Raw genomic sequence first — 23,351 nt, forward strand, 5'->3', positions numbered from 1 at the left:
GCACAGTGGTCAGAGGGATTTTAAGCCATTCTTCTTGCAGGATAGTGGCCAGGTCACTACGTGATGCTGGTGGAGGAAAACGTTTCCTGACTCGCTTCTCCAAAACACCCCAAAGTGGCTCAATAATATTTAGATCTGGTGACTGTGCAGGCCATGGGAGATGTTCAACTTCACTTTCATGTTCATCAAACCAATCTTTCACCAGTCTTGCTGTGTGTATTGGTGCATTGTCATCCTGATACACGGCACCGCCATTGGATGCACATGGTCCTCCAGAATGGTTCGGTAGTCCTTGGCAGTGACGCGCCCATCTAGCACAAGTATTGGGCCAAGGGAATGCCATGATATGGCAGCCCAAACCATCACTGATCCACCCCCATGCTTCACTCTGGGCATGCAACAGTCTGGGTGGTACGCTTCTTTGGGGCTTCTCCACACCGTAACTCTCCCGGATGTGGGGAAAACAGTAAAGGTGGACTCATCAGAGAACAATACATGTTTCACATTGTCCACAGCCCAAGATTTGCGCTCCTTGCACCATTGAAACCGACGTTTGGCATTGGCACGAGTGACCAAAGGTTTGGCTATAGCAGCCCGGCCGTGTATATTGACCCTGTGGAGCTCCCGACGGACAGTTCTGGTGGAAACAGGAGAGTTGAGGTGCACATTTAATTCTGCCGTGATTTGGGCAGCCGTGGTTTTATGTTTTTTGGATACAATCCGGGTTAGCACCCGAACATCCCTTTCAGACAGCTTCCTCTTGCGTCCACAGTTAATCCTGTTGGATGTGGTTTGTCCTTCTTGGTGGTATGCTGACATTACCCTGGATACCGTGGCTCTTGATACATCACAAAGACTTGCTGTCTTGGTCACAGATGCGCCAGCAAGACGTGCACTAACAATTTGTCCTCTTTTGAACTCTGGTATGTCACCCATAATGTTGTGTGCATTGCAATATTTTGAGCAAAACTGTGCTCTTACCCTGCTAATTGAACCTTCACACTCTGCTCTTACTGGTGCAATGTGCAATTAATGAAGATTGGCCACCAGACTGGTCCAATTTAGCCATGAAACCTCCCACACTAAAATGACAGGTGTTTCAGTTATTTTGTCCAACCCCTGTAGAGTTACATGCACAAATGCTACTTAAAAATTTACTGTGCAAAAAAAGAAGCCTTATGTTAACCATGTCCAGAAGTGGCGTCGACTTCTCTGGGCTCGGAGGCATCTAGGGTGGACCATCACACAGGAGACGTGTATTGTGGTCAGATGAATCAGCATTTCAGTTCTTGCTGGGTTTTTTTTTCTTTTCAAAGACGAAAAGGACCATCCAGACTGTTATCAGCAACAAGTCCAAAAGCCAGGGTCTGTCAGAGTATGGGGGTGTGTCAGTGCCCTTGGCAAAGGTCATTTACACGTCTGTGATGGCAGCATTAATGTAGAAAAGTATATTGAGATCTCGGAGCAACATATGCTGCCTTCAAGACGTCATCTTTTCCATGGACGTCTATGCATCCATTACATATTATTACGTATTATATCTGTAAATTATGTACTAAAACAATTCAAACCATAAACAATGATGCTGTTTTTGTCAGTATGGATACCAAGACTATCAAGAAAAACATGGTACAAATGTATGTAAACCTTTAACCCCCAAGTACCTGTGAAAATTCTACCAAGCCTTATTAAGATAGGCGTTTTATATAATTATGATTATAAATGTCCATTCTAGGAATAATGGGTATCATTTCACACTGTTGCTTTAGCTTCAAGGTTCAGCATTGAAGGACAAGATTAAAATCATGAATATGTGCCAAAGACTGTGAGCGTATCAGGTGGGAACCTTTATTGCCCGCAGAGCAGCAGGACTCTGATGAATAAAAGTATTATAGCTTCCCTTAATGTGATTTCGATAGCGGGGTGGCATTATGGCTCGAGGCAAGGGGCGAAGGCATAAAACAACTTAATGATATTATTTCACTCAATAAATAGTCTCTGCAGGAGAACAGAGAGGGAAAGGATGGATAGATTTGTTACTAGAATTCATAAATGACACCTTTAAGCTGGGTGTTCCGTTAAAGTAACAGAAATAGAAGTGATTTTCACTGAACATGATTAAAGGAGTGGTCAGCCATCGTTTAATTCGGCTGGACTCTTCTCTTGCTTGGCAAGCTTACAATTAAACTCATAATTAGAAAAACTAATTAGTTTGCTGTGGCTGCTTTAGGCACCATAAAATTGGATGGATGGATGGATGGATGGTCAGACGGATAGATAGATAGATGGATGGATGGATGGATGGGTGGGGTGAGTTGGGAGGATAGATAGATAGATAGATAGATAGATAGATAGATAGATAGATAGATAGATAGATAGATAGATAGATAGATAGATAGATAGATAGATAGATAGATAGATAGATAGATAGATAGATAGATAGATAGATAGATAGATAGATAGATAGATAGATAGATAGATAGATAGATAGATAGATAGATAGACGAATGGATGGATGGGTGGGGTGAGTTGGCTGGCTAATTGATTGATTGATTGATTGATTGATTGATTTGATAGATACTTCATTGATCCTTTGAAATCAGACAAACAAGTTGTTACATACATACAACATCCACTGACTATAAAAAACAAGCTAAAGAAAAACCACAGGAATATCTATATACATGTCAACATTACACGGTGTATGCATAGAACAATATCTAATAGGGGTATACAGTGTATCACAAAAGTGAGTACACCGCTCACATTTCTGCAAATATTTCATTATATCTTTTCATGGGACAACACTATAGAAATAAAACTTGGATATAACTTAGAGTAGTCAGTGTACAACTTGTATAGCAGTGTAGATTTACTGTCTTCTGAAAATAACTCAACACACAGCCATTAATGTCTAAATAGCTGCAACATAAGTGAGTACACCCCACAGTGAACATGTCCAAATTGTGCCCAAAGTGTCAATATTTTGTGTGACCACCATTATTATCCAGCACTGCCTTAACCCTCCTGGGCATGGAATTCACCAGAGCTGCACAGGTTGCTACTGGAATCCTCTTCCACTCCTCCATGATGACATCACGGAGCTGGTGGATGTTAAACACCTTGAACTCCTCCACCTATCACTTGAGGATGCGCCACAGGTGCAATTGGGTTTAGTCCATCACCTTTACCTTCAGCTTCCTCAGCAAGGCAGTTGTCATCTTGGAGGTTGTGTTTGGGGTCGTTATCCTGTTGGAAAACTGCCATGAGGCCCAGTTTTCAAAGGGAGGGGATCATGTTCTGTTTCAGAATGTCACAGTACATGTTGGAATTCATGTTTCCCTCAATGAACTGCAGCTCCCCAGTGCCAGCAACACTCATGCAGCCCAAGACCATGATGCTACCACCACCATGCACTGTAGGCAAGATACAGTTGTCTTGGTACTTCTCACCAGGGCGCCGCCAAACATGCTGGACACCATCTGAGCCAAACAAGTTTATCTTGGTCTCGTCAGACCACAGGGCATTCCAGTAATCCATGTTCTTGGACTGCTTGTCTTCAGCAAACTGTTTGCGGGCTTTCTTGTGCATCAGCTTCCTTCTGGGATGACGACCATGCAGACCGAGTTGATGCAGTGTGCGGCGTATGGTCTGAGCACTGACAGGCTGACCTCCCACGTCTTCAACCTCTGCAGCAATGCTGGCAGCACTCATGTGTCTATTTTTTAAAGCCAACCTCTGGATATGACGCCGAACACGTGGACTCGACTTCTTTGGTCGACCCTGGCGAAGCCTGTTCCGAGTGGAACCTGTCCTGGAAAACCGCTGTATGACCTTGGCCACCATGCTGTAGCTCAGTTTCAGGGTGTTAGCAATCTTCTTATAGCCCAGGCCATCTTTGTGGAGAGCAACAATTCTATTTCTCACATCCTCACAGAGTTCTTTGCCATGAGGTGCCATGTTGAATATCCAGTGGCCAGTATGAGAGAATTGTACCCAAAACACCAAATTTAACAGCCCTGCTCCCCATTTACACCTGGGACCTTGACACATGACACCAGGGAGGGACAACGACACATTTGGGCACAATTTGGACATGTTCACTGTGGGGTGTACTCACTTATGTTGCAGCTATTTAGACATTAATGGCTGTGTGTTGAGTTATTTTCAGAAGACAGTAAATCTACACTGTTATACAAGCTGTACACTGACTACTCTAAGTTATATCCAAGTTTCATGTCTATAGTGTTGTCCCATGAAAAGATATAATGAAATATTTGCAGAAATGTGAGGGGTGTACTCACTTTTGTGATACACTGTATGTTAAACAAATGAATACATTTAAAATAATTTTAAAAGAGAATAAAACAGTGTTGTTTAAAGGCTTCATTTGTAGTGTTAGTTGTTACTCTGATTCATCTGTAATGTCTGGGGGGTTAGGATTTATTTTTGATGATACTTAATGGCATGATGTTACTATTATTCACTGCATTTACAAATAGTGATGTGTTTTTACTACATGTCATGTGAATTTATTTCTTTTCTACTGCAGGAATCTTGGGAAATCTGGACTGAGAGTATCATGTTTGGGGCTCGGTAAGTCTTAACCTTCAATAAAACCATTATAAGAGACTGTGTGCCTGAGCTGTTCATTTTCTGTTCACAGCAGAGATCTTCCTTCTCAGTTTGTGTTTTGGCCCCTTTTCACTCTGCAAGTGGCCCATTCATCAAGGATTTAATGAATAAGTGATGAATCAGTCTGCATTAGAAAACCAACAAACCAACAAGACAAAAATTAAATAACCTTATTAATTTAACCAGGATTCTTATTAGACCACCTTAAACAGCACTCTCTCGTGAATAAGATCCCTACGCCTGTTGGTATGTCACACTCAATTTAACAACACTGTCTGCAGTGTCTGCGGTGTTTCATAATTCATTGTCTTAACAGTCATCTGCTCAGCTAATCCTCATATGAATGTTTAATTTATAACCGGACACACACACAAATGCTGTGTACCAATTAGCATAGCTGACTAATACAGCAGGGCTGTACTGAGTTGATAGCAAATTATTTTCCAGTCCCAGTGTGTTATAAAACCCAATAAATTAACCAATTCCATCGAGACATAAGCAACTGTTTATTTACTTTTAGAAATAAAGTGTGATTAAATGATTATTCTTTGTCCCATTGAGTTAACCAGTTTCATCCCATTGGATTTTCCAGTCCCATTGGGTTAACCAGTTTTATCCCATTGAGTTTTCCAGTCCCATTGGATTAACCAGTTTTATCCCACTGGGTTTTCCAGTCCCATTGAGTTTGCCAGTTTTATCACATTGGGTTAACCAGTTTCAATCCATTGGGGTTTCCAGTCCCATTGGATTAACCAGTTTTATCCCATTGTGTTTTCCAGTCCCATTGGGTTAACCAGTTTCATTGACATAAGTAATTATTTATTTACTTTAAGGAATAAAGTGTGATTAAATGATTGTTCAACATTTTCAAATAAGAGGTAAACAAGAAAAGAAACATCTTTATTATTGCAGTTTTAATTGCAGTATCCAAAACAGGATAAAGTGTCATTTAAATAAGTACATTTTTAATAAATTAGATAGATGATATTAGCTTGGGTGGCGCTGCAGTCTATCACTGCTGAGATGTGGGTTCGAATCTTCCATGATTGGGTGTTTAATGCACTGAACTTAGCACATGGGTATGTTTATGGCTGTTGAAATGGGTTTGTATTTACATTTTCAGCATATAGCAGACGCTTTTATCCAAAGCGACTTACACAATGAGCGGAACACGATGAGCAATTGAGGGTAAAGGGCCTTGCACAGGGACCCAACAGTGGCAACTTGGTGGTGGCGGGGCTTGAACCGGCAACCTTCTGTTTACTAGTCCAGGACCTTAACCACTGACCCATCATTGGCCCTTGTAGATAATTCCACCACCTCAGCTAGTTACAAAGAGGCACATGATGCTGCCAGTGGATGTCTGGGAGAAACTGTGCTCATATGTGTAGATATGAGATTTGGCAGAGTTTGGGTTCAAAAGACAATTAAATTGTTTAGATGAATGTTGATTCTGTTGTGAAAGACTTAACATTAAGCCATAACATTAAAACCACCTCCTTGTCTCTTTGTTTTGTTTGTTTGTTTATTAGGATTTTAACATCATGTTTTACACTTTGGTTATATTCATGACAGGAACGGTAGTTACTCATTACACAAGATTCATCAATTCACAAGTTTTTATATCAAGCACAGTCTTGGACAATTTAGTATCTTCAAACCTCACTTGCATGTCTTTGGACTGTGGGAGGAAACCGGAGTACCCGGAGTAAACCCACGCAGACACGGGGAGAACATGCAAACTCCACACAGAAAGGACCCAGACCGCCCCACCTGGGGTTCGAACCCAGGACCTTCTTGCTGTGAGGCGACAGTGCTACCCACTAAGCCGTGCCGCCCCCTTGTCTCTACACTCACTGTCCATTTTATCAGCTCCACTTACCATATAGAAGCACTTTGTAGTTTTACACTTACATTATTGACTGTAGTCCATCTGTTTCTCTGCATGCTTTGTTATCCCCCTTTCTAGAAATAAAAATGCCACTAATTTTCACCATGGAAAAATTTGTCTAAATTAATTATATATTTTTATTAATTATATCAATAATTATATTATTATATCCAATAAAATTATATTAATTAATAATTATATAAATATATTTGTATTAATACTTCTTTATTCTACTTAAAACAGGTAAGCATTAGCTGATTGTTTTTTGATTAAGTAGGATTTACCAACGTAAATCTTTCATAAAATTAATAAAGCATGAAGGCCAAAATTCTGTCAACAATATATTTTTTATTAATTATTTTAATAATTAATAATTATTAATTATATTAATTATTATTAATTATTATTAATTATTATTTATAGTAATATTTTATATTAATACTGATTCTACTTTAAACAGGTAAGCATTATTCAGGGCCACACTTGGCACAAGGCAGTCTTACCTTTGTGTTGTCTTGATTTTTCAAAAATCTAAACTAAAAGCTAAACAATGAGGTTCTAGAAATAAAATGCCACTAATTTTCACCATAGAAAAAAATGTGTCTACATTAATTATATATTTTTATTAATTATATTAATAATGATTAATTATATTAATTAATAAATATTTAAATATATACTTTTATTAATACTGATTCTACTTTAAACAGGTAAGTATTAGCTGATTTTTTTTTTATTATTAAATAGGGTTTACCTACAATTGCTGTTAGCAATTTGGTGTAGCCTCTGTGTTGTCTTGAGATTTTAAAATCAATAGAGCTAAACAATGTGTCTACATTAATTATATTTTTATTAATTATATTAATATTTTATATTAATACTGATTCTACTTTAAACAAGTCAGCATTAGCTGATTAGTTTTTGATTAAATAGGATTTACCTGTTTAAATCTTTTATAAAATTAATAGTAATTAACAGACAGTGAGTGGAGATGAGGATTAAACCAGGTCTATAAGACCCATATTGCTGTACAATAGAGGTGAGGATTCAACCAGTCTTGCTTCTCTGAACAATGAGGTTCTAAAAATAAAAATGCCACAAATTTTCACTATAGAAAAAAAGTCTTTGTGGAAAATAGAAGTCTTTGGTCACTATCTGTAAGGAGCTTTGCATGTTTCACTGTCTGATGTCTTGCTGCTTAGTGTCCTGTTTAGGGTCTGTACCTTCCTCAAATCCATGCTTCTGACTGGTGCTGGACCATTCAACAACCTGATCAGAATGAAGGATTTAGAGACTGAATAAAAATGAATACAGTTTTGGAAAGTAAGTTGTGACTCCAGACTGATATCTATTTTCTTTTCCTCTTCCTCCAGGAACATGGGTGACATTTGGGGGTCAGATCTCCGATGAGGTGAGGATGATGAAACGCCTACACAAACACATTCACACACATAAAAATGCAGTATAGTTTATCTCAAATAAACACATCAATCTTCAGCCAACCGGGGCTCATCTTCAATGCCTGAAGCCTTCAAGCTCTGTAGTAACTCCATGCATGAATAATTCTCTGGTGGTCTCTTACTAACAGTAACTGCATTCTGCGTGGGCTTTTCCTCTATGTGACATTCACCAGGGCATAACATCAATCATCCATCATAAAGATCCCTGTGGCAACAACATCCTCACTGTCACCAAAGCCAGGTCTGGATTCGGCCTCCAATCGCATCAATGCGGCTATCCAATCAAATTAAGGCGCTATGGAAATCCCCCTCTTCTGTCACCCTTTAGTCATCTGTCCAAATTAATAATGTCTGGAATGGCTCAGCATACGCTTTTGAGTTAAGAGAAAAATACACACGCTGCCCTACAGTCAGTGTCATTCAGAATAATGACACACACATCACACTGAGGCTTAGAGACATAGCCAGACCCCAGTGACCTCTGCTTTATTATTTTTCTTTTGCTTCTGTGAGAGAACATGTGTAAATCCTCTGGAATGACTGGGATTACCAAAGCTATAAAGCTTAATTCCATTAATACTGGGACAGTATGTGCAGAGTTCAATTTTAATAAATTTTAACTTCATTAAAATTACATTTATCATTTTCAGCATTTAGCAGACGCTTTTATCCAAAGCGACTTACAGTACTGTAACAATACAGTGTCTGAGCAATTGTGGGTTAGGGACATTGCTCAGGGGCCTAACAGTGGCAACCTGGCAGTCGTGGGGCTTGAACCAGCTCCTTTTGATTACTAGTCCTGTACTTTAACCAGCGTCAGCATGTGTTAACATTAGTTACGTGTGACAATTATATACACCGATCAGCCATAACATTAAAACCACCTCCTTGTTTCTACACTCACTGTCCATTTTATCGGCTTTGCTTACCATATAGAAGCAATTTGTAGTTCTACAATTACTGACTGTTTATATATATATATATATAATTGTCACACGTAACTAATGTTAACACATACTGCCGCTAGGGACTCGTTGTCATGAGTCGAGTCCGAGTCATTTGAAATGAGTCCAAGTCGAGTCTGAGGACAAACATAAAGAATTGTACTTTTCATGTGGTTGTTGATTCCAGCATTCCAGTGATAGAACATTGCTTTGACATTTTCCTTTCTTTCTTAAAATGATTTTAAATTCATTGTTCCCTTGACTAAAAGATATACAGGGCCCAACTTTGCAAGACTTACTCCTAGAGAGAATGTCAGCACGATTTCTTTTACAGTTGAAGATAAATTGTCTTGATGGATGAAAGAACTCCCAAGTCTATAAAATGATTTTCCCATTAATGCATCTTCATAATTCTTATTCTTATTCAGGTTCTCAAAAATCTGCTTTTGTAATGTCATGGTTCTACTGAACAGACCTATGTTTGGAGAAGAAGAGTGTCTTTATAGCGCACGACAGTAGCAAACCGTGACTCGTAAACCTCGGCCCTCAAGCCCCAACACATACACCCCCCTTTCTAACCGGCTTGAGAATATTGCTTTTGCTATGTATTGCAACATAAAAACAAGGTGCAATTTGAAAGTTTACAACGTCTACAAAGTTTACAACGGCAAAACGAAAGCAGGCAGTATGTGGCCGCACCAAATACAACAAAAAGAAATACAAAAGCTCACTTAACAATACACCGATCAGCCATAACATTAAAACCACCTCCTTGTTTCTATGCTCACTGTCCATTTTATCAGCTCCACTTACCATATAGAAGCACTTTGTAGTTCTACAATTACTGACTGTAGTCCATCTGTTTCTCTGCCTGCTTTGTTAGCCCCCTTTCATGCTGTTCTTCAATGGTCAGGACCCCCACAGGACCACTACAGAGTAGGTATTATTTGGGTGTGGGTGGTGGATCATTGTCAGCACTGCAGTGACACTGACATGGTGGTGGTGTGTTAGTGTGTGTTGTGCTGGTATGAGTGGATCAGACACAGCAGCGCCTCACTGTCACTGCTGGACTGAGAATCGTCCACCAACCAAAAACATGCAGCCAACAGCACCCCATAGGCAGCGTCCTGTGACCACTGACGAAGGTCTAGAAGATTACCAACTTAAACAGCAGCAACAGATGTGCGATCGTCTCTGACTTTACATCTACAAGGTGGACCAACTAGGTAGGAGTGTCACACAGTGAGTGGACAAGGTGTTTAAAAACTCCAGCAGCACTGCTGTGTCTGATCCACTCATACCAGCACAACACACACTAACACACCACCACCATGTCAGTGTCACTGCAGTGCTGAGAATGATCCACCACCCAAATAATACCTGCTCTGTGGTGGTATTATGGGAGTTCTGACCATTGAATAACAGTGCTGTGCTTCTATATGGTAAGTGGAGCTGATAAAATGGACAGTGAGTGTAGAAACAAGGAGGTGGTTTTAATGTTATGGCTGATCAGTGTATAGTAAGACAGTAGACCAAATACCAAAATTTATGGACCTAGATTTGGGCACACGGAGAGACAGATGGGGACCGAGAGAAATCGAGACAGAAACAGCTAGGCAATGAATGAACATACATTATTTAAGAGTATGAATGAATCTAGGCGGATGAACATTTTGTTCATTTGGATGTGTAACAAACAGCCATACAATGCAAAAAAACATCAAATAAACATCTGTCCTGTTAGCTCTGGCAGATGTGCCTCATGTATGCTACATTACACAAATACATATTCCGTCTCTCGCCAGTTATTTTTACATCTCACTGAAGACCTCATGTGTGTGACACCATGTGTTTAATCCCTCCGAAAAGCAGCTCCACACAGGACACACATACCCATCCCACATTACTCAATCACCTACACCTAGGAGAAACATAGAGAAGCAAATCCACCTTGTACATGTTTTGAAAGGTGGAAAGAAACTGGAATATCCAGAGAAAATCGTGATCAAAACCTAAACTAATTATGGACTGAACCCCGGACCGGTATGTGTTTACGGCACCCAGCCCTGCCAGCTGCTCTATTGTTCCTCCAGATACAGTATACATCAAGTTAAGGGAAGTTGTAGCGTAGTGGTTAAGGTACTGGAGTAGTAATCGAAAGGTTGCTGGTTCAAGCCCCACCACTGCCAGGTTGCCACTTTTGGGCCCTTGAGCAAGGCCCTTAACCCTCAATTGCTTAGACCTTATAATGTAACTTTAGCTTTGGATAAAAGCTTCTGCTAAATGCTGACAATGTAAATGTAATAAATGTATTATGTAAAGGTTAACTATAGATCCAAAAGTATGTGGACACCTGACCACTTATTATTAATGTGGTAATATTTTGCACCACAAGATTTTGTTAACTGTGGTAACAAAAGTAATTACCCACTCTTTTTGTGGGCAGCACGGTGGCTCAGTGGGTAGCACTGTCACCTCATAGCAAGAAGGTCCTGTGTTTGATTTCCAGGTGGAAGCTTGTTCTTTGTTTGTTTGCTTTAGTATAATCTTTATATTCTTGTTGCTTGTTCTAGCCTAGCTTTAGTATTCATATACACCAATCGGGCATAACATTATGACCACCTTCCTAATATTCTGTTGGTCCCCCTTTTGCTGCCCCATACACAACAAACTGTGATGCACTGTGTATTCTGACCCTTTCTATCAGAACCAGCATTAACTTCTTCAGCCTTCGCTCCCCACGTGCATCAATGAGCCTTGGCCGCCCATGACCCTGTTCACCACTGTTCCATCCTTGGACCACTTTTGATAGATACTGACCACTGCAGACTGGAAACTCCCCACAAGAGCTGCAGTTTTGGAGATGCTCTGACCCAGTCGTCTAGCCATCACAATTTGGACCTTGTCAAACTCGCTCAAATCATTACGCTCGCCCATTTTTCCTGCTTCTAACACATCAACTTTGAGGATAAAATGTTCACTTGCTGCCTGATATATCCCACCTACTAACAGGTGCCGTGATGAAGAGATAATCAGTGTTATTCACTTCACCTGTCAGTGGTCATAATGTTATGTCTAGTCGGTGTAGTTACATTCTTCTGGTAACTGTGGTAACAAAAGTAATTACCCACTCTTTTGTGAGCGGCACGGTGGCTCGGTGGGTAGCACTGTCACCTCACAGCAAGAAGGTTCTGGGTTTAATTTCCAGGTGGAGCGGTCCCCTTCAGGGAATAGATTTGTAGTTTTGTCCAGTGAATGGTACTCACCATGACCCTAAATTGGATAAAGCAGACAATGAATGAATGATCTTTTGTCTCACTTTGCTGATAATGATTCAAATAAAATGATTTCATGATTTCATGATCAGATTTGTAATTGTTTTAAGTGCTTTGGTAATGTTATTTAATGTATTTATTTAGAAAACTATTAATTTAAAAAAATATATATATAAGCTGAATTTAAGTTCTAATAATTGCACCCTTGCTAACACACTATACCTCACTATAACTAAAGATGCCACTCAGCGCTAAAACATACTAGCACTCCAGAGCTGACATTTCGAACTCGTCGGTTTTAAACTAAGCTCTGCCATCCGGAACAACGATTGGCTTGTTAATACCGGGATGTAAGAATCGGATAGGGACCTAATAACTGATGCAATTACGACCTTTGCTGGCTGATTGATGATGTCTGCACAGAGTGGAAGAATAATGCAATCAGGGTGTGGCTCTCCGTACACAAAGCTGATCCGCATATGAACGGCCCAGTGGTGTAACTGAGAGTTCATGGGCCCCATGGCAAAAAAAAATTTTGCTTCCTTAACAAATATTATATATATACATATATATACATATATATATATATATGCGTCACTTTTTTGCTTTCATTTACTGAGCATTTTGCCCGTTACCACATAGCTCACCACAGACAGATCCATTTGGTTTGCAGTAGTCACACGTCAAGTTCAGCCTGATGTTCCATTGGTCTAGTATTGTTAAGCAGGTTACACAGATTCCCAGAATCCCTTGCTGTGCACTCACTGTATATTTTGATAACATGTTTTTTGATATTTCATTGTCTTTTAATTTTTTTTATATTTTACTTATTATAATTAAGAAAATATTGTAATATAATAATAACGGCCTGGCGAGTGCAGCCAATGGGGCCCCAGTGCATCTGTTCCCCCCCCCCCCCCCCCCCCCGGTAGTTACGCTCCTGAACGCGCTTCGTGCAGGTAAAAAGATGCAATCGGCTACTGCACACATGTCGGAGGGGGCGTGTGTCAGTTCACTCTTCTCAATCGGGGCAGGGGTCAGCACCAGGAGAGAGGAAGCATAACACAATTGGGTACAAATTGGACGCAGTAAAAGAAAATTATTGACATGACATGAGTTTTTGTATTAGGGAACAATCAGCCAAATTAAATATTGTTAATATGCTTAATAATAAGAGTATTACAATATAATAACTTTCATTATTAGTTTTTGGTTTAATGATTTGTGTATTTGTTTTATGTGCAGGTTGCAGAGCAGCTAATGACTATAGCCTATGAGAACGGTGTCAATCTCTTTGATACTGCAGAGGTCTACTCAGCTGGAAAGTGAGTATGATCGATTAGTTCTGTCTTGGCTTGACAAAATACACTGATCAGCCATAACATTAAAACCACCTCCTTTTTTCTACACACATTGTCCACATTATCAGCTCCAATTACCATATAGAAGCACTTTGTAGTTCTACAATTACTGACATTACAATTAATGTCATTCATCTGTTTCTCTGCATGCTTTGTTATCCCCCATGCTGTTCTTCAATGGTCAGGACTGCAGTGACACTGACATGGTGGTGGTGTGTTAGTGCGTGTTGTGCTGGTATGAGTGGATAAGACACAGCAGCGCTGCTGGAGTTTTTAAACACCTCACTGTCACTGCTGGACTGAGAATAGTCCACCAACCAAAAATATCCAGCCAACAGCGTCCTGTGACCACTGATGAAGGTCTTGAAGATGACCAACTCAAACAGCAGCAATAGATGAGCGATCGTCTCTGACTTTACATCTGCAAGGTGGACCAACTAGGTAGGAGTGTCTAATAGAGTGGACAGTGAGTGGACACGGTATTTAAAAACTCCAGCAGCGCTGCTGTTTCTGATTTACTTATACCAGCACAACACACACTAACACACCACCACCATGTCAGTGTCACTGCAGTGCTGAGAATGATCCACCACGTAAATAATACCTGCTCTGTGGTGAACCTGTGGGTGTCCTGACAATTAAAGAACAGGGTGAAAGGGGGGTAACAAAGCATGTAGAGAAACAGATGAACTGCAGTCTAAGTGCTTCTATATGGTAAGTGGAGCTGATAAAATAGACAGTGGGTGTAGAAACAAGGAGGTGGTTTTAATGTTATGGCTGATCGGTGTATATGTAGAACATCAAATGGTTAGTGCTAATAATCTTAAACTTGCATATTAAACATTACTGTAATGGTGTATCATTGCAGCAAACAGGCATTTTACTCACCTGTTACTTGTTTAAATGCAATAATTAGCATGTGTCCTGGGTTAGGCTATTAGGGAACACAGGCGGTGTCATGATTACGGTTCGCCTGGCTCCCGTAATGCATGATTTGCCCTCACGTCCTTGATCACCACCTGTTTCCTAATATTCAGTTATTGTTGTGTTAATGTTACCCCTTTTTCTTTGTTCCTGTTGAGGGTTGTTAGGTTAATGTAGGATTAAGCAGCTTAGCTGCACAACTGCCTTGATGTTAGGATAGAGTCCCTAGCCTAGCCAAGCATAAATGTTGATATCCTTAATATTCTTGTTTTGTTTTAGCCTAGCTTTAGTGTAACCTTGATATTATTGTTTTGTTCTAGCCTAGACTTAGTATAACATTGATATTCTTGTTTCTTGTTCTAGCCTAGCTTCAGTATAACCTTTGGATCCTTGTACCTAGCCATTACCTAGTCATATCTCTGTCCTTGTTCATGTCCTTGTCCTGTCCTTGTCTCCATATTTACATTTACATTTTCAGCATTTAGCAGACGCCTTTATCCAAAGCGACTTACAGTACAGTTACAGTATACAGTCTGAGCAATTAAGGGTTAAGGGCCTTGCTCAAGGGCCCAACAGCAGCAACCTGGCAGTGGTGAGGCAGTGGTGGGGCTTGAACCAGCAACCTTTTGATTACTAGTCCAGTACCCTAACCACTAGGCTACGGCTTGCCCCTTATTGTGTCTATTTGTTTGGGTTAGCCTTAGAGTTAGCCATTAGTGTTAGAGTTAGCCAATTTCTGATTTAGTTTAGGCATCTGTCTTGTGTTTTAGCAGTCATTGGTAGCATTAGCATTAGCATGTCATGTAAACGTTTCCCCTGTTTCTTTGTTCCTGTTTAAGGCTGTTAGGTTAAAGTAGGATTGGGCTATTTAGTCCCTAGTCTAGCCTAAGTTTTGATATCCTTGTTCTAGCTTAGCTTTAGTATGACCTTGATATTCTTGTTCCTTGTTCTCGCTTAGCTTTAGTATGACCTTGATATTCTTGTTCCTTGTTCTAGCCTAGTATATTTTAAGATCCTTGTACGTTGTCATTGCCTAGTAACATCTATGTCTTTGTTCATGTTTTTGTCTTGGTCTTTGTCTCTCCATCATGTCTAGTTCTTTGTGGTAGCCTTAGAGTTAGCATTTAGGTAGGAATTAAAACATCTGATTTAGTTTAGGGATCTGTCCTGTGTGTTAGCAGTCAGTGTTAGCAATAGCCTAGCCTTAGCCTTTAGTCTGGAGCCTGTGTATGTGCCTTGTTTGTCATTTCACCTGTTTAGCGTTTTCAATAAAACCTGCTGCAACATCTCTGTGCTTGCGTCCTGTTTAATAATCCATCTTAGATGGGCAGACGTAACAGAAGGAGCTAAATTTCTCAAGAGAAGCTGAAAATTGTATTGAACCATCCTTATTATTACCTAAAAAAGAGTATAACAATGTTTTAATCATTGTAAACATTATGGATTAATCTCAGTGTCCACACTTCTAGGTGTTCTGAAACATTGTATTATACAACTACTAGCTTCTACCTGATTTTCTGACTGATTATAAATGATAGTAGTCCTTAGGGTCTTCTTTAAGATCTGTTTATGTGAAAAATGTAAAAAATCACAAAGGAATTGTAATTAAAGAACAAATCCAGTCAGGCATGTCACGCTTCCAGCAACATCTGTGAACAAACTGTTAGCGCGTATAAAAATAAATGTGCAAATTTGACTATTCATACAGACACAGACTATTATTTGACGTGTTGTTGTTGAAATCCTTTCTACAGAGCAGAAATCATTCTTGGAAACATCATCAAGAAGAAATGCTGGAGGTATGGAAGAAAGGAAATTTAAATAATTATGAATAAAAATGAATGCCATAGATAATAACATTGATGTGACTGGTTACCATAGAAACATGCAACATTGTACCAATTATATAACTTTAATTTGGTGTAATTTGATTATTTTGAACAATGTATTACAGACTGTACTGATGTCTTTGTCTCAGTTGTGTGTTTGTGTTCTCTCTCATGTAGGAGGTCCAGTCTGGTGATCACTACAAAACTTTACTGGGGAGGAAAGTAAGTACATGAGTAAAACAGAACTTTTTTACACTGCTTTTTTTGTTAGTATCTCCTCTACCGACCCTGACCGAGAAGGGCTGTACCCCTCTGACACGTGTGCAGTTGCCAACCACTTCTTTTCACCTGCAAGAGGCGGGTTCATACAGGGATCAGTATCGCATACAGAGAGTCACGCACTGCTATCCGTTATTCCCAGTCTTTAAGCAGGCACTAACAACCAGGCAGCAGAGACTCTAATTGTGGCAGTTATGAGGAATCCCTTTTGCCCTCCTACCTGGCAGACATTAGCCAATCATGTCTGTGTGTAGGCACCCGGCCATCCGATAGCAGAGCTATGATTCTCATGTTTTACCGCTGCATAAATTGTGCAACAGAAAATTAAGCTAACCCACTACCAATAGGATCCATGGTTCAAATCCACAATGCACATAATAGGTTATACCTAGGGGGAATCCCTTCGGCCCTCCTACTTAGCAGACGTTAGCCAATCATGTCTGCATGTAGGCCGCCTGCTGCCCAATAGCAGAGCTAAGATTCTCACAAGCTTAAAATCTCAGCACTGGTTGGCTAACGTGTTTTACTGCGGTAAATTGTGCTACAGTAAATTAAGCTAACCTACTACCAATGCGATCCATGGTTCGAATCCCCAAAGGTGCTATCGGCCTGTTGGTCATCTACTTATAGACATACGTAATTGGTTATATCTCAGGGCGGTTCTAAAGGTGACACCCCCCAAACTGTTTTTCAAGTTCCCTGAAAATAGTTGAAGGATGCTGGCCTTGCATGTCCATGGAGAACCGGATCGGACTGGACCTAGCCTGGCATCATAGTTATAGAGAAATGCAAATGTGCCAGCAAAGGAGCTGGCAAGTAAAAGGGAGAAACAATAATATATATAGAGAAACTTCCACCTGAAGCGAATTAATGCTTACAAGACTGCCGCACCTCCGTGCCCCCTCTGCCTGCCAAAAATGATAACACAGATGAACACGACTCTTACCCTGGGTCACATTTGGCAATATGATGAATACTTCAAAAAGATTTTTTTTTGTCTGGGCTCATGGATGCATTTGATTTTTATAAACTTGTTAGCAATGGGTGTAGCAAAAATTGCTAATTAAATAAATAAACACAACTGGGTTTGCTCCCCTGGTCATAAGTTTACATACAAACCTTGGCTTTGACTCTGTATAGAATTGATGTTTGCATAACAGGTTGAGTTTCAGGTTGCATCTCATGATGCAGCGGTGGATTATCACAATAGCTTGACAGTTTCTCATGCAATGCTGCCTGAAGTCTCAAAAGTAAAGCATATTGAACAGAAGATCATCTGAATCTTTTGACAATATTATGTACAATATATAAGGCCAGTTTTGCGCTTGGAGAGTCACACACCCACTTCTATACAGGCGCCTGAGGCTACTAACTAGGGTTTTTACACAGCATCGAGGACTCCATCCCCTTCTTAAGTCCAGTCTTTTCCCACACAGCAGACTAGTGGCCACTTTCATCTGCTGCAGGAACTGTCAATTGTCCTCGCTAGGGGGCGCCCAGCTGACCAGTAGCAGAGCTAAGATTTAAACTCTGGACGTTCAGAATCCCAGCAATGGTGTGCTAGTGGAATTTCACACTGCACCACCTGGGCACCATTTTCCTTATATTTTTAAGATTTTGGCCCATGTTGACATGACTGCATCACATAATCCCTGTAAATGTGTCAGGTTTAGACTCTTGGTGCAAATTTCTCCTTTGTGCCACATCCCAAAATTACTTAACTAAATTAAAACCATCATGGAACCATTTTAAGATGGTTAGTGCTTTGCGACAAGGTCCATCATCATTCTGGAACTATTAGATGGACACATTGTGGTCATAAAAATGCACATGGTCAGGAATAATCAGATGAGCTGTGACTTTCGAACAATGCTCCACTGGTATTAGGATTCCCACATGCTAAGATAATCATGCAAATTCGGAGCCTACCCTCTGCATGGCACATCCGAGATTTGTCATATCAGGAATTATATTCTGTGCCCACTGGATTCCTGTTCTTGGCTGGCAGGAGTGAAAATCAAAGTAAAGTAGTTTCTGCTGTTGTAGCTTATCTGCACCAAGAGTTGATGTGTTGTGCATTCTAATATGCTTCTGTGCTTACCTGTTTTTTTTTAAAAGTGGCCATATTACCATAGCTTCATGTCAACTTGAACCAGTCTGGCCATTCTCATATGCAAATATTATATATATATAATTTTATTTATAACATACACCAATCAGCCATAACATATTTCTACACTCACTGTCCATTTTATCAGCTCCACTGACCATACAGACGCACTTTGTAGTTCTACAATTACTGACTGCTTTGTTAGCCCCCTTTCATGCTGTTCTTCAATGGACTCTCCCAGGACCACCACAGAGCAGGTATTATTTGGGTGTTGGATCATTCTCAGCGTGTTAGTGTGTGTTGTGTTGGTATGAGTGGATCAGACACAGCAGCGCTGATGGAGTTTTTAAACACCTCACTGTCACTGCTGGACTGAGAATAGTCCACCAACCAAAAATATCCAGCCAACAGCGCCCCGTAAACAGCGTCCTGTGACCACTGATGAAGGTCTATAAGATGACCAACTCAAACAGCAGCAATAGATGAGCGATCGTCTCTGACTTTACATCTACAAGGTGGACCAACTAGGTAGGAGTGTCTAACAGAGTGGACAGTGAGTGGACACGGTATTTAAAAACTCCAGCAGCGCTGCTGTGTTCGATCCACTCATACGAGCACACACTAACACACCACCACCATGTCAGTGTCACTGCATGCTGAGAATTATCCACCACCTAAATAATACCTGCTCTGTGGTGGTCCAGTGGGAAGCAGGCTAAAGAAGTATGTACAGAAACAGATGGACTACACATGGTTTTAATGTTATGGCTGATCAGTGTATGTCATATATTACATTTCCATGTGGGTTCTCATTTAACCTCTCTCATCAAAAAGACATTTCTGCTTACCAGACGCTCACTGAATTCTTTTTTTTCTTCACACCATTCTGTGCTAACTTTAGAGACTGTTGGGTGTGAAAGTCCCTGGATATCATCGGTTTATGACATACTGGTCTATCTGGTACTTTGACTTGGTCAAATTTATAATCATAATAATTTGACCGTAATTGACTGTATGATCATAATTAATATATTTTGATGTTTTATGTAGGTATAATCTAAGGCTCTCTGTCTGTGTCTGTATGGTCTTATGCATTGCACTACAGCTACATGTCTGGACACCCATTGCTAAGAGGTCCAAAAACATGCCTTCGATTTTGTGGCAAAGGTATAGAGAAGTTATTTTCTGTTATAGCTTAACAGTGACCCTGTTAAGGAGGATTAACAGTGAAACGAGGTCCATAAAGGTATGGTTTTATGAGTTTGCAACCCCACTGAACAATTTTGGGATTAACTCCCTATAATTCATTCATTCATTGTTCGTTTTACCACCGCTTTATCCTATTCAGGGTTGTGGTTCACTGGGCGAAAGGCTGTAAACGCCTCAGACACTCATTTGTAGGGGGACTTAGTATATACAAGTAGCCTGACTGTGGGAGGAAACCCATGCAGAAACCACATAGAAAACCGGACCGCTCCACCTGGGAATTAAACCCAGTACCTTTATGCTGTGAGGCGACAATGCTACCCACCGAGCCACTGTGCCGCCCTGAACATAATAATAAAGCCCAGAATTTTAGAATGGACAATACTGGTTATGCAGTATATATAAATGTGTGTGTGTGTGTGTGTGTGTGTGTGTGTGTGTGTGTTGACTGACATTTTATAAATTAGCTGTTAAGCTGCCAATCAGTTCACTCCAACAGTCTGAACGTATACTAATTCCCTCATATAATATAGGATTAGGCTAAAAGAGTGATAAGCTAGTTCCGAAGGAGTAGATTGTGCATTTTAAACATCTAGCTGTTCACGGTAGACCATGGCAACTGATTTTGGATATTTCAAATGATCAAATAATAGATATTTTATATTTTTTAGCATGAAACTAGAATCACCACATGACAAAAGATTAAGATTGAAATGAAGGCCAGTTATTAAATCAGGTTTTATTATTTATAAAAGAGCTCTGGTAAGCAGTATTTCCATATGTGAGAAGAGTTCCAAATAGTAATTTTTGCCGTAATTGTATAGTGGGGAATCAGAGTATCTATTATGCTGAGTCTGAAGCACTGCTGGTGTATAACTAAGTGCTACAACTTGTAAAAATGAAGCATAAAACACAGAGAAGGCGAGAACAAAGTGAGCATCCAAACAAAATAAAGACTCTCGCTCATGTAAACAGAGAGACGTGCTTCGTCTAGTGGACAGTTACTGAACTACTGGTCTTCTCACAGGAATTTTAAACAATTGGACCGGACGTTTGGTTTTCCAGATTTTGTCCGTTAAATCCGAAATCCGTTAAATTAAGGTCCGTTAAATCGAGGTCCCACTGTATTTGCCGCATTTTCACCAAACACACCTGGATCTCTTGTAATTGGGAGTCTTTTAAGTCGGTGTGGCTTTCACACTATATGACTGATCGGCGATAGTGGGTTTCACACTACACCATCTATCACCAATTGGAATCAAGGCGAGCTTCTCTGGTCTCCCAAACTACTTTTTGTCACGAAAACAAACGCGAGAAGTGACGAGGGGTTTAATGATACCACATCCAAAAATGCACGTCAACAAGTAGCGAGCGATCAAAGTTTGTGCGCTGATGTGCAGCGTAAAATTGAGACAAAATAAATGAGTCTGAATGGATTGAGCTACGTGGCCAGCATAAATTGTTCTATAGTGAGTTGGAGGTTAATAAATATTTTTTGCAATGCAGCGTGGGTATTATGTTTTGTAGAAAACGATAAGGTCAGAAATACTGTAAAACGTGTGTGTGTCGATGGTATAAACTATATTACACCCCTGTCCCACCTTTTTACAACTCCTTCCCTGTGTTCCCCCCCACCGTATCTTGTGTTCTCATTGGCTGTTCGACATAGCACTCATTCAGATCCAGATATTTGACAAGCTAGAAATCTCTCTTCAGCCGCTCACATCTAGTTGTTGAGTAGTTCACACATAGCGATTGAGACCCAAGTTTCGATCGCCGAGTGAATGCCGAGTTGTTTCGAGCCGGCAAATCTAGCGCCGACCAGTCGGCGAGAGAAAATCTGGGCAAAAATCGTGTAGTGTGAACTAGGCATAAGTTGTGCGTGTTGTACGTTTGATAATCCTTGCATCCCTGCATTTTTGGTTCAACTAAAAACTGGTGAAAACATGGGTCGGTTCTCTAAACAGCATTAAGGTTCTAAGAACCCCAAACGGAACCAGTTCAAGAACCAGAGTTGTTTTGGTCGAAAAGGGCTATGTATGGACCCTGCTATGTGCAAATGAGTCACAGGCTGGAACAGGTAGGGTGATTTTATACCTGAATTCAATAATTAGGAGGGGTGTCCACTTAGCCAATCATGGTGTATTTTGAGACAAACACATTCGCATCTGATTGAATTTACACAATACTTGATTGAAGGAGCCAAATCAATGTTCTACAACATTCCTTGTTGATTTTTCTCGATGTTCGGCAGAACGATTTGCTGTTGTTTCTCTCCTGGCTGAAGTGTTCCCTGTCAGCTTACATCTAAAAAAACAAAAACAAAAATAGAAAGAATACGGTTCTCCTTTTTTTTCAGAAGTAGAAGGTGTCATGTAACGTTGAGGTCAAGAGATATTGTGAAATGTGAGATATTTTTTAACACTCTCTATTTTTCTCTACAGAGCTGAAACAGAACGAGGTCTCTCAAGGAAGCATATTATTGAAGGTAGGTTTTCTATTTGTCTACTAATTATAAGTTTCCTAACATTTAGTTCAGCCTTTTTTACCAACCTTTTCTTTTTTAATTGCTGTATCATTTTATGGGTGTTTACACTTCCCCATATAATGGATTCTGTATGGTTTTGTGCTTCCAAACCCTAGATTTTTTTTCTATTTTATTTATGCATTTTCTCCCATTTTTCCCAATTTAGAATAGCCAATTAGTCTTGCGCTGCTGGAGACCCTGATCACATCCAAGGAGGGTATATTTCCTTGATACAGGCTCCCTCCGACATGTGCACAGTTCACAACCCCTTCTTATTTGCCCATACTTTGGTGGATTCATGGAGAGTCCCTCGCTGATCTCCGTGTTCCTCCACTGCCACTGCCAATCGTGCTTAAGGTTAAGGTTAGGGTTGCTACTCTATAATTACTTTATAATCATACAACGATAAACCATAACATTAAAACCAACTCCTTGTTTCTACACTCACTGTCCATTTTATCAGCTCCACTTACCATATAGAAGCACTTTTTAGTTCTACAATTACTGACTGTAGTCCATCTGTTTCTCTGCATGCTTTGTTAGCCCCCTTTCATGCTGTTCTTCAATGGTCAGGACCTCCACTGACGTGGTGGTGGTGTGTTAGTGTGTGTTGTGCTGGTATGAGTGGATCAGACACAGCAGCTCTGCTGGAGTTTTTAAACACTGTCACTGCTGGACTGAGAATAGTCTACTAACCAAAAATATCCAGCCAACAGCCCCCTGTAGGCAGCGTCCTGTGACCAGTGATGAAGATCTCAAAGATGACCAACTCAAACAGCAGCAATAGATGAGCGATTGTCTCTGACTTTACATCTGCAAGGTGAACCAACTAGGTAGGAGTGTCTAATAGAGTGGACAGTGAGTGGACACGGTATTTAAAAACTGTGTCTGATCCACTCATACCAGTACA

At 40.2% G+C, this 23,351-nt stretch overlaps 1 protein-coding gene across 1 annotated transcript in view; it reads left to right on the forward strand.

Annotated features, from left to right (window-relative positions):
* Positions 1 to 23,351, forward strand: part of kcnab1b (potassium voltage-gated channel subfamily A regulatory beta subunit 1b) — a 73,573-nt gene that overhangs the window by 21,855 nt on the left and 28,367 nt on the right. Inside the window, exons 2-7 of the mRNA XM_062987346.1 lie at positions 4,553 to 4,596; positions 7,900 to 7,937; positions 13,451 to 13,530; positions 16,245 to 16,289; positions 16,497 to 16,541; positions 22,359 to 22,402. Coding sequence (XP_062843416.1) covers positions 4,553 to 4,596; positions 7,900 to 7,937; positions 13,451 to 13,530; positions 16,245 to 16,289; positions 16,497 to 16,541; positions 22,359 to 22,402 — 296 coding nt within the window. The remainder of the gene's footprint in view (positions 1 to 4,552; positions 4,597 to 7,899; positions 7,938 to 13,450; positions 13,531 to 16,244; positions 16,290 to 16,496; positions 16,542 to 22,358; positions 22,403 to 23,351) is intronic.

The sequence above is a fragment of the Trichomycterus rosablanca genome, chromosome 25, assembly GCF_030014385.1.
Source record: "Trichomycterus rosablanca isolate fTriRos1 chromosome 25, fTriRos1.hap1, whole genome shotgun sequence".
NCBI lineage: Eukaryota > Metazoa > Chordata > Actinopteri > Siluriformes > Trichomycteridae > Trichomycterus > Trichomycterus rosablanca.